Below are 16278 nucleotides of genomic sequence, written 5' to 3'. Positions count from 1 at the left end.
ACATTCATCACGGACATAGTTATGACCCAAAGAGAAACAGTACCTTTGCCTTTAAACACAAACCAAGTGTTAACAAAAAAATGAAAGTCGTACATATCCTTCCCCAAAAAACACTCAAAACTCTTCCCACCTGAAAAGATACAATGAACAGAAATGACATCCAAAAAAACCAAAACAAAAGAAATCTTTGTTAACAGACACAGTCCCTGAAGTTTTAAGACACGGTCTTGCTGTAGTCATACCACCTCATCTGACTCCAAACCGTGTACTTCATAGAGAGTGTCCAAGATACTTAGCTGCTTTTCCATGGCTGGTAAGTAAATGTTGAGGTCCCTCTGCATTCCTTTGTAAAATGTTTCTTCCTGAGGATCACACTCCTCCACGGACAGAGCTGCCACAAAGTCTTCGTATGTTGGAGCTGCTCTTAAAGCTAACTGGGAGAGGAACCAAAGCTTTCAGAGTCGCAAACCAGAACAGGAAAAGAAACCCAACTAAAGCCACAAAAAACTTCTAAGACATCCCTCTTTGCACTTAGATTGCATACCTTTAATATATTCACATGTACGTGCATATATTAATATTTTTAAATGACAAGGAGGCATTTTTTTTTTATTATCTCTATGTAGATCCCTCGTTTAAGACATCTTCAGAGAGGTCTGATTTTAGGAAGTGAATTAAATACAAATCCCAAATAAAGTACAGTTTGTTAGGGGACCCAATGTCACACACTTCAACATTGAAGTCTGATTCTCAAAGCAATCTTTAGAAAGTTTTCCCCAACATTTCTGTTTCTCCAAGTCAAAGTCTCTGTCATGATTGCCTGGATGAGGCTCTTCTTTCTTCTTTTATAATTTCAGTGATAATTTCCAGTGACCAACACGAGGGGGAGCTGCCAGACCGGACAAAAATAAACCATTTCCTCTACCCAATATTTTCTCCTGAACTCCCTGACATATTCTGTCCTAACCCTTCTTGAATGCTCACATCCAAAGACAGATCAATCCTCAAAAAATCCTCATTTCTTCTTAATAGCCCTGCAATGCTGTGCTGAAAAACACATCATGAAAAAAATGTGCACACAAGCATGATCTGTCTGGTTTGGCTCCAGAAAGAAGGTTCCACCCTAAAAGCCCAATACTGAACATAGCAACACACACAACACTCACCTAAGAAAATAAGGTCTGACAAGAGAATGTATTAATTTTAACGCTTATAATTTTAACATGGGTTATTAATTACACACAACATAAGATCACATTAACAAGACCCCCAGCTCTATCAGCAACGAAGACAAATACCTACCGCAAAGACCCCGCGGACAACCCAACCATGGTGCTGCCGTAATGTCTTTCCATAAGCATTGTCTTAAAGAGAAAAATAAAAACAACATAACAGTTAAGAGATGTATGCTTTACATCACAGAGCTTAGAAATGACTATTTAAGGCTACATTCTTGCCACTGGATGCAAATAATGACAAATAAATATTTCTGAGCACCAAAGTTATGACTGAAAGGAGATGACAGATTTGGGATTTCTACATTGGAGTCTCAGCTCTGCTGTCAAATCTCCTTCAACTCATCCACAGCAAGTCTTCTAAGACACAGCAAGGCAAAGGTAATTTTTATTTGACTATCTGTGCTTCATGACTAACATTTCTACTATTTAGTTCTCAGTTCAGTGGAAGTGTTGGAAAATAATATATGGGTGAAACAATCCTGATGGTTAGCCAGCATCAATCAAGGTGGTTAGCTCAGGGCATTAACCAAGAACTCCTCACATCTGAGGGTCAAGTTTGGTGGTCACTGGAACAGAAAGCACTGGGCCCTTATTAAAAAAGTCCTTAGGTTCTCTATTGTGAGTACCCCTGAGTGCAGCCTTTGAGGAAGGCCCTTGTTACATTCCTAGTAAAGCTCCACTTTCACATACAAAGCTTCCTATATACAAAGCCAAACATCTTTTGAGCGGTATTTTCCCAGTTTTAGTTTGTCACTGTCATTATTTCATATCCCTGTCCTTCAGTTGAATTTTTAAGCATCTGACATTGTATTATACTTTTCCTGAGCCGTTCACCATGAAGAAAGAGAACTTCTACATTTTGCTGGTTTAGGATATTTGCTCAAAAGACTGCGGACAGTTAATATTGGAAGAGAGTAAAAAGACAGTGACACACAGCCACAGTTTTTCTGTAATATGAAGTACTCCTCATCTATCAGTTTAGTGACTGGGGAATGCACCTTTTCTGTCTTTGCAGTAGGAGTGAGAATCTATGAGAAACAATAACAACAATGAAATAAGTAAGAAACAGTAATAACAGCAATGAAATAAGGAGAAAAAGAGTATTTTGCAGCAAACAGGACTTACAAGTCTATTCTCTGCCTTATCAGCCAATACAGGGGACATTAAAAACACCAGAAGTTGAAAAGTTTGCTTAGATTTAAATCTCAAGTAAAGACAAATCCCTTCAGAAAGCTGTTTGTTCCTCAGAAGATCGTAGGAACTGGTGGACATTCCATTTTTTAATTTTCATTTCATTAGCTTGATATTTGAGGTTGTAGAAAGAAAACATATACCCCATCTTTACCTGAGATTCAAATAGCACAGTAACTCCTGAATAAGAAACTGTCACAGTAACCAAAGCTGCACTGGTGATACAGATACAGAAGTGCTCTTCAGGGGGAGAAAGGGAAGGAAGAAGTGAGAAAAAAACAGCACCACAGCTCTGCTGCAGACACAGAGCTATTCAAGAAGGAATTCAGTGCTGAAGCCTTCAGACTCAGAAGGTCAGATAAGTGGCTTGGCTTGCCGTGGTGTTTAACACCCACATCTGGTAGCAGTGTATTTACAGTCACACTTCCAAGAGCGGCTTACATACTTTGGTGTAGTAGTTCTTTTTACTAATCGTATAGGATGACTGTATGACTGCTTAGCTATTTAAAAGAAGCTAAAAAAAAAAAGCTTTAAAAAAAGCTGTTTTAAAGGGTTATCATAACATCAGACTACATGCACATAGAGAGGGTCTTACTCAGGAAGAACCAAGTCAAGTCTAAGAGGGGTTTATATTTTGTTCTATACTTGCTGTGGGCACTAGCCTGACTTGCTAAGTGTCAAAAATTGTGTACTTAGAAAAAAATCCTTCTTTTCTGTTACAAACTCCCTTCTGACTGATACAGGTAATTCACAGCCATACTGGCAAAGAGGTGATTTCAAAGAGCGATGGCCCATCTCACAAGGAACTGAAAAAATAACACAACAGCAACTATAAATTCGGGAGCATTCTCACTACAAACCAGCAGAGAAAATGGAAAATAAAGCACTTTTTTCCCCTAAGATGTGACTGCCTCCCCTGTCAAAAGTATGCCAATTAAAAGAATCTTTATCTGCTGGTAAATCCACATTGACCAATCATTTAGTAACCTGCCTGAAGATGGCCATTTTCAAAACCAGCAATTTTCAAAAATGTTATGTCTTCAAGATTACTTGCATCATTGGTCACTGAAGAAAAGAAAACATAGGTTTTAAACAAGAAGGAAAATAATCAAGTATGTGAACTCAGAAGCACACAAAGAATAAAGCAACTGCCACTTACTCAGAGCTGTTTGGATATTCTTTTCCCCATTCTTCACTTCTGTCAAAAACCCCTTCAAGAACTTTAAGCCTCTGTCAGGATGAACCCATGAAATAAAAATAAAACATGTTTATAACAAAGTAATACAAAGTATAACAAAGTCCCCTAAGCTGCAAAAGTAATTTTCAATCTGAATTTAAAAAATGCAGCCACCACCTCCTCCAGCCTCTTTCCTAGCCCAATGAAAAAACACTTCGCTAAAACATTTCTGCTGCAACCTGAAATCACCTGCCTGATGTTCTGGCCCAGCAGGATCCGTCACTCACTGTAATTTCATTTTTAGGGGAAAAAGGGTTGCCAGTGTTCACTTTTTTAGGCCTCTTTGCAAAGTTGCAATGATACAACCACAGACAACACATTAATCTTGAACCTAGCCAATTTGGATTGATGGAGCCTGTGGAAAGTAACCAGTTTGCTCCACGTACATAATCTTGCACTGGTGAAAGGCCCCTGATGCCACCTCAGCGGTTCATACTGCAAGTAGATATGAGACCTTTACCTTTTCAGCCACAGGAGAGCCTCCGTAGCAGAATTTCTAACTTGTGCTACACCAGCATTCACTTCATGGAGCACTATCTTCTGAAGGGTATCAAACTCTTCTTTGTTGGTTATAAATTTCTGGTTTATTTTCTGGAGAAAAAACAAGAGGCAAAGCTTTAGGCTTTTAAGACCAAACAGTGGCTTGTCCTATAAATACCACCTATTCACCAGGACTGTTCCCTGCAAAGGGATACCACAGATCCCCAACCCTGTCACACACTCCCCACGGCACAGCTGACCTGCCACACCAGGCATGCCTTCCCAGAGCACAACCCCAGACTCATCCGGCTAGCCATCTGCCTAACGCAACCAAAAAAAATTATCTCAGTCAACAACTTACATCAAACCTATCATTTCTGTCTGACAAAATACTTCAGGTTTACATGGCATCCTCCACAGCAGTGGAAACTCAATCTGCTCTCCAAGCAAAGACCCATTTGCCCCAAGCTTCAAGTGCAAGCAAGATTACCTTCTGACAACTGCAAATTCTCAATTACACTTAGCAGTCATTGGCATGGTTAAGATTTAATTTATTCCAAAGTTTGTTATACAAACTCTTCACAAAAATAAAAGGGAAAATATGAGGCAGTTAGAGTCGTCTTCTACATTAAAGGAACAGCTGCCTATCACTTAAAAAAATATTACATTTATTTTTTTTTAAATAGCATTCTTCCCTCTTGTTATCTTCAGTCTTTCAGTGGCTACCTTCAGCAAGATACACACTTATCTGCCTTACTTTACATCAAACAAATCTGAAGGTATGTAATGTTCCGTATCATACACTTAGAAGATATTTCTTTTTTTTCCTTGAGAAAGTCTCACTATGAATACCTCTTGTCTCACAAGTAGCACTTCAAACCTTTTCAGACTTGGAGCTGGAAGGACTGTCAGAACGAGAACCAAAGCAGCAGGGTCTGCCCCGACCTGCTCTGAAGCTCCTTCTTAACACACTAATTTGCTCCTACTTGTTTGAGGAAAGGATTTTTCACCCCCCTGGTTTGTTTTACAGTCTAAAGCCAATTTTGCTACCATCACATGTTGACTTGCAACTTATTCAGCTCAGAATCAAAGTCATATGCACTAGGTGTAACAGATGTTTTACTTGGCAGTCAATCAAGTATTTCATAAGTTTGCGTAGAACAGCTGGATTTATTAAACACAGCACGTACTGTAAAAACAGAATTAGGGGCATTTCAGCATCCTGATCTGACAGATGGTAACATTATCAAATATTAAATAGCCTTCCAGTATTGACTCCTACAATAAAGCTTCTTGAGCTTTAGTACCGGAAATAGGTATTTTGTTAAAAAAAAAAAAAAAATCAGTGTTAGAAATAAGCTGTTACCTTGATGTTACCTACAAAATCCATTTTAACAGGAGCAAAAACAGTTGGTCCCAGCTTGTCTAGAAAAACAGAAAAGGGCATATTTTAAAACTGTTTCTTTTTCCAGTCCTCATGTCTTAGTAACAATTAAATCCTTCTAAATGGCAGGAGAATACAAAATGAATGACATAAATCAAAGTCTTTCCTTAGCGTAGAACCAATCCACCCCAGTTGATACAAGTGTTAAAATACAGCAACCTGCAATCTGGAAGTCTTCAACACGGTGCATGCCTACAGGGTCCTCACATCTACTGTTAGACTCAGGGGCCAAGCAGGTGGGGAGCTGCACTAGCTGGAGACAGAAGTCTTTGGCAAAATCAGATAACAGCAATAGCTAGTACAGCTGATGGTGTGCTGTCAGCAGTATCAGACATGAAAGGCACTCCACGCTGCTCTTTTGACGGCAAGAAATTGCTGTTCCAGATACACCCATAGATTTCCAGACAGCTTATACATGGCTGCCATCTAAGTGAGAGCGGGTCCTCTACAAAGTGAAAGAGTAAGAAACATCTTCTGGTACCAGTCAAATTGATTCTTACGATTGCAACTATTTCTACTATATCACTTCAACGAAGAAACAAATTCTTCAAACCAGCTGCTCCACCTTTTCTCACAGCTGTCAGCAGTCAAAAGCAGTCAGATGCACCCCTGGCATGAAAAGAGCAAGTTGCTTACCCAGAACAGGCACAATTGCATAACATGACTCCAGAAACTCTTCTGTTGGTATGCCCTCCTCCTCCCGAAGTTCAATATCACTGAACCTGGTGTCCAGGACAAGCAGAAAAGATTGTTAGCTTAACAACTCCTTTTGTGCAACTTCTAAAAGCAAAAAATTACATTTCATGCCCACTTCACTTGCATAGAGGTAAAATTTACAAACATGAAACCACCAACATGGCTTTTGTTTCACTAGGTTAAAGTAAATGAAAAAACCTCCCACTCCACTCTGTACAGACAACTCTACAAAGGATATCTTCAACTACTACTGTGCTGTATGCAGTCTTGTTAAATAATCTCAGCAAATACAGATTTACAGACAGAACAGACTTATAAAAATGAGTCAATTAAGGGCTTAAAGTTCCAATAATCCTTATAATTTACATCTGCAACATGTACTACCTATTGCTCATGACGCTGAAGAAGGTAGGAGAATCATTTTCATTTCTGTCTTCCTCACACAGGGTCAATCCACTTAAAGAATTCATTTCTGACTGCAGCAACTTGTGGGCACCAGAGCTTTCTGCAGCTTGCAGCTTGTTCTCTCCACCTTCTTTAATGCCTTACATTCAAAGGAAACAGAAGAAAAATAGAAAAAGAAAACAGCCACACACCCGTATTGTTATTCCTTTTCCTTAAGACATGTTCTGTTTGAAGGAAGGTGCTTGGGTCTCTGGATCATGCAAGTTTAAAAGCTTTCCCTGCCAGCACCATGACTCTCATCACAGTTCCCCCACTGTTGGGTGCTCAGACCACCTTTCAGTCAGTTCCCTCCCCGTTTCTTTTAATCAAACAGACTAAGCACCAGGCTCCAATGCAGGTAAGGCCACACATCCTCAGCAAGGACAGCCCCATTAGAGGAGAGTGTTGAAGAGACAATAGGGTATAGCAGAAAGGAGACTCATCTCCTTGGAAGAAAGATTGCTTCTCACAAGGCTGTAACTTCCCCAGTGCTGATAAAGTGGCACAGTGCATTTTTAAAAGCAAAAGAAGAATAGTGACTTGTTTGCTCCTTCTGATAAGTAAACTGGCTGCTTAGATGGGTACTGCTATGGTATCAAAGGCTGCTACGGTCTCCCCAATTTGTATTAATATCCTTAAAGTTTCTCAGAAGAACAACCAGTTGCCTCTTCCCCGCTGTGGTCTATTTCATTTATTTTTTGGTGTCAAGTGCACCTGTTTCATATAAACAGAGCATTACATGAGCACCTCTGAAGGAAGATAAAGTCTTAGACACCCAAAGAAAGGTCACATCCCATGCATAACAAGACCTTCTGGCCTCACGGACAACTGGAGAGAACAAGTCAAGAAGCAAAAATTATATGTTTGCAGCACCTGCAGTGTACAAGCCACGGCTACAGCACATCTTGCGGCTACACTGTCAAACTAGCATCCAAGATCTCCCAGGGAACCTGTCTCTCCAGGAAAGGAATACTTTTAAATGCCAGTGCGGATTTATAGACCTGAAGCAGAACCGAGCTTCTGGCTGAAGGGATCAAGTTGAAAGGAACTCTCTTCCTCCAACTGAAGTCTGAAAACAAACTTGCAGCTTTCCATATTTACTCGCAGAACCGCTGAATAATCCTGGTGCTGGGTGACAAAAGAACCACTTACACCCAGTAACAGCAATGAGACTTCAGCCATTCTCCTCAGGGCAAAAAAAAAATGGCCTCAGCCATCACAAACTGCCTCATTCACAAGCAAAGTGACTCTGCCAGTATCACTGATCTGTCCTTCACCCAGACACACTGGCTGGTGAGTAGAGAAGTCCACAGTGACTGCACAGAAGTGCCATGCATAAAGCCTGGGGTCCTCTGAAACTTCAAACTCAAACACTGTAAGACCTAATTGACAAACACAAATTTCTTATGGGACTTAAATGCTTGAGTGCTTTTAAAGATTGATTGCTTTTAAGAATGAGGAGAGGGAGGGAAGACTATCTGGGACAGGGCAGAGCTCCTAGGCTCACTGGAACTCACCAAACAAGCCATCAGCGAGACCGAGCCACTGGCTGGCTGGCTCAGCCCATCCCATACAGATGGCACTGCACATCCTGCTCTGCCCTGTACTGCCAGTAAAATGATGCAGCTCAGATGTGTGTGCCCAGGAGAGGGTAGGCTTTTTATCTTTTTTGCACTGGAAAAACCTCAGTAGCTAAATGGTACCAACAACCTAACTCGAATTAGTTTGATCTCCTTGCTTTAGCACTGTATTCTTGAGGTATTATGCCAAATGGTGACCATGCACGTTATTCTGCGGGGACTTACCACACTATGCAACACCAGTTACAGATATGGGAAAAACTCCAAAGAGAACCCATGTAAGAGCAAAATCACTGTGTTCATTAACTTGGGCTTATAAACCAGCTGATTCACTGACTGCATATGTATGTTTTGGAATAACAGCCTGGCAGAGAAAGCTACTGTTCGAGAATGATGCAGTCCATTCAACAGGAAGAGCAGAAATCACGTATTACTTGTATAGACTTACCCAAATTAAGTTCAGCAGCCCTTAACAAAATAACTATGTTGGATGGAATTTCATATGGAATTAGCTCAGCAGTGTTTTACTGAAATCACAAACAAATTTAAGTTTCATGGTATTCCTAAGGTAATGGAAGAAAAAAGGTGCTTTCTAGTATACTCTTAGTGGCAGAAAAAGGGTTAATTTTCCATAAAGATTTGTCAGAGCAATCAAGAGTGACTACAAGGTCAATCCCTCCAAGACAGGCACACAAAGCTTCAATGTCCCCCTTCTGACAGCGCAGCCCAACATATTAGCAGAGGTGCTGGCATTCCCAGCGGAGGGCCTCTGGGAACAATGTGTCTGTCCACAGCGTAAGCAGAGCCCAAGCTCTGCCAGGCTGTATTGTTACGCATGTCAATCAGCATCGAGAGGAGCCTCCACTTGTCCAAAAAAGAATTTTTAATTTCCTTCCCCATTCAGTCCCAATTCAGCTATCAACAAGGGCAGGAGCTATGCTGAGAAGACTTGCAAAGGGCAGATATCAGACTAAAATACACTGACATTCCCTATCTTGGGAAGCAAGGTTTCAGCAGTCTCACAGGCAGTCTACGCCTCCCTCCATTTACACTTAAAGAGCAACAATTCTGGATAAAAGATGGACATATTTACCTGCCAAATCCTCTGCTATGTGATCTCCAACAGAAACATCACTGCTCCCCTCATTTGTTTCCCGGTTTAAACTTTCCATATTTCTAATAAGTGCTTCCTCTTGATGGTTAATTTCTGCTTTAACAGAGCCATTTTCACAGGGGTTCAATTCCATCTGCCTGAAAAAAGGGAAAGAATAATGGCTAGTGTATGAAACATTGCTTGGTAAGCCTCCTCCCATGAAAACACACAAATAACAATAAGAGAAAAATAGTTGACAGAGACTATAGGCTGTCACAGGCTGCTTTGAGCAAAAGAACTTGTCTAAAATAACAGAAGGAACCAGGCAGCTCTTTGGAGCAAGTAGGATTAACAATTCAACCTCAGTTTGCAGTCTGAATATATTTACAATGACCTTTATTAAAAAGAGACATAATAAAATAAATACACCTGATTACAAAAAAGAAAATCACAGGCAGGTATTGTAGCTAAAATAATATCCCCTCATTAGTACTTTAAAATACATACCTTTGCCATCTACTCTACAAATCATAGCCTGCTCTCCATCAACAATTTTATGAGTTTATGGAGTGGAACCTAAGATGCAGGAAAGAGCATTGAAGTGGGAGAGAGCTGGCTCGTGACTGACCAGTAAGACATCAGGTAGTTAGCTGAGAAAAATAAAAGGGAAAGGGCTGATAAAGAAGAGACATGAAGTGGGGTGAGCCAGCTCCCTTTTGTTGTGTCTGCTTCCAAGTATGCAGCTCAGAGCAATACAATTCTGCCTGCATCGAGTACTAGTAACATTAGAGTAAAAATATGGAAAGAACAGACACTACCAAAAACAGATTAGAAAGAGATGGACGGTAAAGATTTTTATTATACCTTTCCGTTGAGGTGTGACTGGACAATACAGAGTGCTTTATCTGTAAGAAAAGTGGGGAGGGGGAATATTCTTTAAAGCAAAAAGACTGTATCATGCTTCTCAAACTTCACATTTTATTAAACCCAAGATGGAGCCAGCAAAAAAGCTGAAAAGCTAAGCATACGCTCACTAATTCTCTGACCTGGCAGCAGTATACAGACAAATGCAAAAAAGGTGCTACATTATTACACCATTAAAATATTGAAAAGAGGAAAAAAAAGAAAATCAAGAGACTTCTTTTAGAAGCTAGCTATCAAGAGCCAAGTGAGACACCATATAGCATGTGGAAAAGAAACAAGGCAGTGAGTTTTCTTTGCAATGATGTTTCTTCTTCACTTATGAAAAATACGAAAAACCAGTAGAAACATGAGGCCAGATGCCAGGTATGCTGAAGTAATCTCACTTCCCAGATGCAGTGACGCATCTACTTTACTACACACACTTTAATCTACTGTTCGCCAGTTTTGTGTACGTAGTTGTGGATTCAAGATTCAAGAAAGCGTCCTTGTCATTAAAAATAAAAGCTCATCAGCTCCTGTTGGTGTATCACCACAGATCCGATGCTGCAGTAGCTTACAAGAGTAACAATTGCTGTGAGCTCCCACAATGGACCAACTTGCCATACAGCCAGGGTATTCTGAAACACTGCTGTCTGCAGGTGAATCAGGTCCTGAAAGTCAATGCTTAATAACTTTCACCTGCCATTAGAAGTTAAGCTATTGCTCACTGCTTATTAAAAATTGGCCCTACCTCACTTGCAAACCACAAGAAATTGCAGAGTATGTCCAGTGGAGGACTACTAGCTCTAACATGGGTTAAAACGCATTCTCTACTTCTACTAATGCTACTTTACAAAAGGGCACCTTACCACCCATGCTAAGACTGAGAGAAAAGGTCGCTGGCTGTTACCTTGTTCATTCTGAGAACTGATAAACATGGGGATCCAGGCGGGGTCTGATGCAATAACTCAGAAGTGAAGGCAGTATTTGCAATCTGCATACATTCCTCAAGAGTCTTCAGGAAGGTGTCACAAGTTGATGTTAACAGAGCTCCCATATCAATCCCACTCTGTGGGAAGAAACCAACAGGAAGACATGGACTCACCACAGAAGATCAACTTGGAGCAACTAATGTCTACAAAGCCCACAACTGCTACAGTCATGATTGCTGTTTAATATGGACTAAAACACAGTGTATCAGCTGCTCAGAGAACTGGCATCACATCTTGCTGGGGCTATACCCCCTCACAGCATTACCACTCTTGTCAGCCTCTCACTACAAGCGCAGTATGCTTGCATTTTAAAAGCAATACCTCTTAGTTATTTATGTCTGGCATTAAAAGTCTATTGAATACTAAGCCTTGATGTATTCAACAATCCAGAAGACGCCACTGACAGGTTAAACAAGAAGTAAGCAAATTAAATAGATATAGAATGATCTGCAGATAATAATTTCAAAAATCCCATGAACAAAAAATTACTGCAATTGAAAAACAGGCAGAATGAAGTATCATATTGCCACAATATTCTTCATCTCTCCAAAGTGCAGTTATTGATGCTGAAATGCTTTTAGCAATAAATCTTTCCAGTTAAATAGCGGTAAGATCAGGAAAAGCAAGTTTTCCCCCAGAAGTGGGAATTATGAGCTGATGAACATCACATTACTTATTTGTTGTCAAAACCCATAAGCTGCAAGTTCTAACAGCACCTTTTAGTCACTTAAACACTACATCACATGCTTCTGCACTGTTAATCCACCATGGCTTGGATGTACATATTGATTAACCTTCAGGTGTTTCGCCTGCCTGTCCTGCACTTGAGGACCCATCTCTCCAGTGGGAGGTATCCTGGAACTCCACACCAACTTCTCTAGAAAGTGACAGGCATCCCTCTTCACACCTTTCTCTGTCAAAGCAAGGGGCAGATCACTGTCATCAGAAGACCCCTCTTAAACGAGTCTTCTTTGGACAGGAAGATTTGCAAGGTTTGAAACTTAATAACTTAAGTGAGGTTAATCACGCAGTTCTTTCTAGCAGTTCTGCTTTTTCTGTGGTCTCTTGACCTTTTAAAGGTCTTGACTGAGAACGGAAGTGTTTTGCTGAACTGAATATTAATGATGCAGGGGCAGACAAATGCGCACACCTTGCAAGTTATCTTTTTATTAAAAAAAATCTTTTTTTTGATCCACTATACACACATCTACAGAGATGTTATTATCTAGATCACAGATATATCTCATCTCACTACTTGCTACCCCAGCAAAGGGAAAATTATTTGCAATAATATAGTATTACTCCATTTAGACAAGAACTGTTGTGTGGGTACATAATTTCCCACAGGTACTCTGCAGAAAGGGGGTGCAATATTAAGTAACTGTGAGTGAATACTATATTGGCTAACCAGACGAGTTCACAATGCTCAAGACTTCACAGACATGGTCTACACCAAAAGTAGAGCTGTACCTCTGGTTCTGATACACCAGAAATGCTGGCTTCCTTCGTTTTATGCACTTGCTGAACAAGGAGGTTACAGTACAGTCTAAGCTCAGACATTTTAGTCTTCAAGGCTTCTGTGTTTTCAGTGAACTCTAAAAGTGGAACAAAAAAAGAGTTAAATTTATTGTATCCTTCTTGCAGTATACAATTTTGGAAAGTTGCTGAAATAGTATTACCCAATCTAATTGAATCAATACTTCCTTACTGCAAAACATTTTCTATCAACTTAAAAAGATAAGCTGGATTGGCCATAAATTCTGCTCCTGACACGTAAACTACTGTTTCGTTATTTGCCATCATAGACAGGAACTTAGACTTAAGACATGGAGAAAAAGCAAGTTCACAACACTTGACCTTAAAGGGGCTTTTAAATAGGATGAGACCCCTACATATATTTTTTGTTCTCACTAAGTAGTTTAAGGTGCAAACAATTACACTGTGAATTAAAAGATCAGGGTTCTGGGTAGGAAACCCTGGAGGGAAAAGACACATCCTGCCCAACACAAAGGGATTAATTTAACATACATACTTTAATCATAGAATGGTTGAGGTTGGAAGGCACCTCTGGAGACCAGCTAGTCCTACTCCCCTGTTAAAAGCAGAGTCAGCTAGACCACGTTGCTCAGGGCCATGTCTAGACAGGTTTTGAACATCGACAAGGATGGAGACTCCACAAGCGCTCTGTCTAACCTGTATCAGTGCTCCCTCATCCTCACAATATAAAACATTTTTGCTTATGACTCAGTGGAGTTGCTTGTATTTAAATTTATGCCCATTTCCTCTTGTCCATTCACTGAGAAGAGTCTGCCTCCATTTTTTTATGCTCTCCCATCAGATATTTCCTTTAATCATCTCAGTGGCCCTTTCCTGTCCGTGTGTTTCTGGTACCAGAGAGTGCAGAACTAAGCAGACTAATCCAGATATGACCAACAGTCAATGTAATGTTTTGACATTAGAGTCCCAGAACTGCAAAATAAATTAATTTGTCTGTTAATAAGACTAACATAGTTTAATTCTGAAAATATATCAGTAGCTTTTCACTCTGTGCTACTGAATGTCAGTTTATTGATATAGCTTTGTTCTGCTTCTAGGCACTGCACATCAGATCCCCACTTCGTGCAGGACCCTACAGAAGCATCTTCTGCTCAGTTCTGACTCAGTTTGAACCAATAGATGCAAAGGCTGGTGAAGATGCACAAAAGGCTAAGAGGAGAAGCAATTCCTCACCATAGGGCAAGAAAGTGTCTGCCCCTGCTGCATGCAGTCAGGATCACTGATATATTAATAATAATTTGCTGTTTTCCCATCTTCTGCACAGCCATTGTGCTGAGGTTACGCAAGCTTAAGGCACAAGGTCTCACACTGACTCACGAATAACATGCTTGTAAGCAGGAGGGGTTTTCACTGGGGTGAAAGTGAGACTGCTGGTGAAAGCAAAGAGGTAAATGAATTAATCTTCATAGCCTGACCATGATTGGAATTACGTTTCCAAACACTAGTATGTACATGTAAAACCAATTGCAAACCTTTATTTTAATTGCCAAGGGTTTCTTGAAGTGCACAAGACAGCCCAGTTAGAACATGGAAGGAAAGGGTCTGAGGAACTCTGAAGCTCAAAAGCCACTGGTATGAGAGGTTGGGTCATCATACTAAGATGGTGGAACAAGGTGGGGGTCTTACCTTTATGCAACATCTGCATCACAGTGACCCACAACCAGGAGCTACTCACTCCTTGTACTCAGAGAACCCATCAGCACATGGTTATCGAGTGATTTATACACAGTACACTTTAACGAAAAGTCAAAGCTTTAAAATCCCAGCACTGAAAGTTAACACCTGAGACTTCTAGCCAGACTTCCCACATGGCTTGGCTTTCAGCAGCACCAAAGACTTGAACCACAGGTCGGACACAGAGTTCAGGTATGGATTTTGTCATCTTTGTGTGTACATCTGCCAGGACAGGGATGGGGAAATAAAAAGCAAACAGTATGTGCCAGCAAAAGGGTGTTCTTGCCTTTTTCCTTCTGTGTCCTGCTGTCAGTCAGACAGGCTTTGGCAGTTCCTAGTGCAACCAGCCATTTTTGCCTTTCAACTGCATTTCTTGCCTTCAGATAGAAGTATTGTTCCCCTGGGATGATCAGGTCCATTCGTGTGTTGTCTGCAGGATGAACTGGAAGGAAACACAGGTTTCAGACACATCTCTCAGCCCTTCCCAGCCCAACTGAATATCCCAAAAGGTACGTTAGGTGGCAGGCCAACAGTAATGAAAGAGGAGGAATCCACAGCCCTAAACTTCCCTTGTTGCCACTTCTCGGTTAGGGAATAGACAGGACACATACAAGTACAGCTGTGGGACAAAGGGCTATGAGAGGCAATTATGTGATCAGTACAGTATCATCTGGAAGTCTTTATGGAAGGGGCATCCTCTTCTGGCAAGCCTCTCTTTCAGGTTTCCAGACCACAGTTGAACCTCTGTTGTGGTTTGAAACCACTCAGCTGGCAGCCAAACACCACGCAGACACTCGCTCCCGCTCCCCCCTCCTGAGGTTGGGGGAGAGAATTAAAGGGGTGAAGGGAAAGAGAGACTCATGGGTTGAGATAAGAACAATTTAATAACTGAACTACAACCTCAAAGATGTGGCAAGTAATCCAATATGAGTGAGCAGACCTAGTACTGAAGCTTATTATCGATATTTCTAGCTTCAGCTTTGTGCTGATGAAGAATCATTTGAAGCTGTGTGATTTTCCACCACAGCTCATGAAAAACAGTGACCCACCTGCCTCTAGAATATCCATTATATTAGACACTTGCAGCTCTCTTAACATTTTCAAAATACTACAGAATAAACACTGGCAGACAGATCAAGTTACTGAGTTACTACAAACACACACCAAAGAAATCAAGTGCCAAATAGCTCTTGTGACCTGAAATCTCATTGGACAAACTTTGTGCAGCTGAGTGTTACTGTAGCTTAGTTACCTTGAATTTCACACACGGCCATTTGGATGCTTCCCTTACAACCCTTCCAGGCATCTTCCCGAGAGTCATAATAGGACAGGATGCCACCACAGAGAAGAAACCATCGAGGCTGCCAGCCTGAAAAACAAAACCGCATTTCTCAGTTACTTCTCTCCCTGCAATTCCGCCACCTCTCTCATTCAGGACTCACTGCAAGTAAGGCCCCAAAGATTCTTGGTCCCCCAGAAATATTAAACCCTTTAAGTGGTAAGATTTGTGGACAGGCCTGGATGTTGTACACCACAAGCCCTGGAAGGAGGGAACAGTGTCAGATGTGTTGATCTCTGAAGACTCTGTCACCAAAGCAGTTCTCAATAGTTCTTGAAACTCTCACACTGCCAACATAAAAAGTAATCTTCAATTAATGACTTACACTTCTAGATACCTTCCCAGAGAATAACCAAAACACCAGGCTAGATCAAAACCAATAGTACCAGGTACCACTTTTGCCCACCCCA

General features: G+C 40.8%; 1 protein-coding gene across 1 annotated transcript; it reads right to left on the bottom strand.

Moving 5' to 3' along the window:
- Positions 1-236: 236 nt before the first annotated feature.
- On the bottom strand, positions 237-15898 carry PLEKHA8 (pleckstrin homology domain containing, family A (phosphoinositide binding specific) member 8; the record flags this gene model as incomplete). Its single annotated transcript, XM_010074645.1, has 13 exons — positions 237-434; positions 1303-1364; positions 3589-3659; positions 4127-4257; positions 5513-5571; positions 6227-6312; positions 6671-6830; positions 9404-9561; positions 10268-10308; positions 11217-11375; positions 12769-12893; positions 14816-14971; positions 15782-15898. Coding segments are annotated over 13 exons (1523 nt in total), but the record flags the coding sequence as incomplete, so codon positions are not given.
- Between the last annotated feature and the right edge of the window lie 380 nt (positions 15899-16278).

This window comes from Pterocles gutturalis, unplaced genomic scaffold, assembly GCF_000699245.1.
Source record: "Pterocles gutturalis isolate BGI_N339 unplaced genomic scaffold, ASM69924v1 scaffold2681, whole genome shotgun sequence".
NCBI lineage: Eukaryota > Metazoa > Chordata > Aves > Pterocliformes > Pteroclidae > Pterocles > Pterocles gutturalis.
The sequence above is the reverse complement of the archived record's forward strand: the minus strand, read 5'-3'. Positions and strand labels throughout refer to the sequence as shown.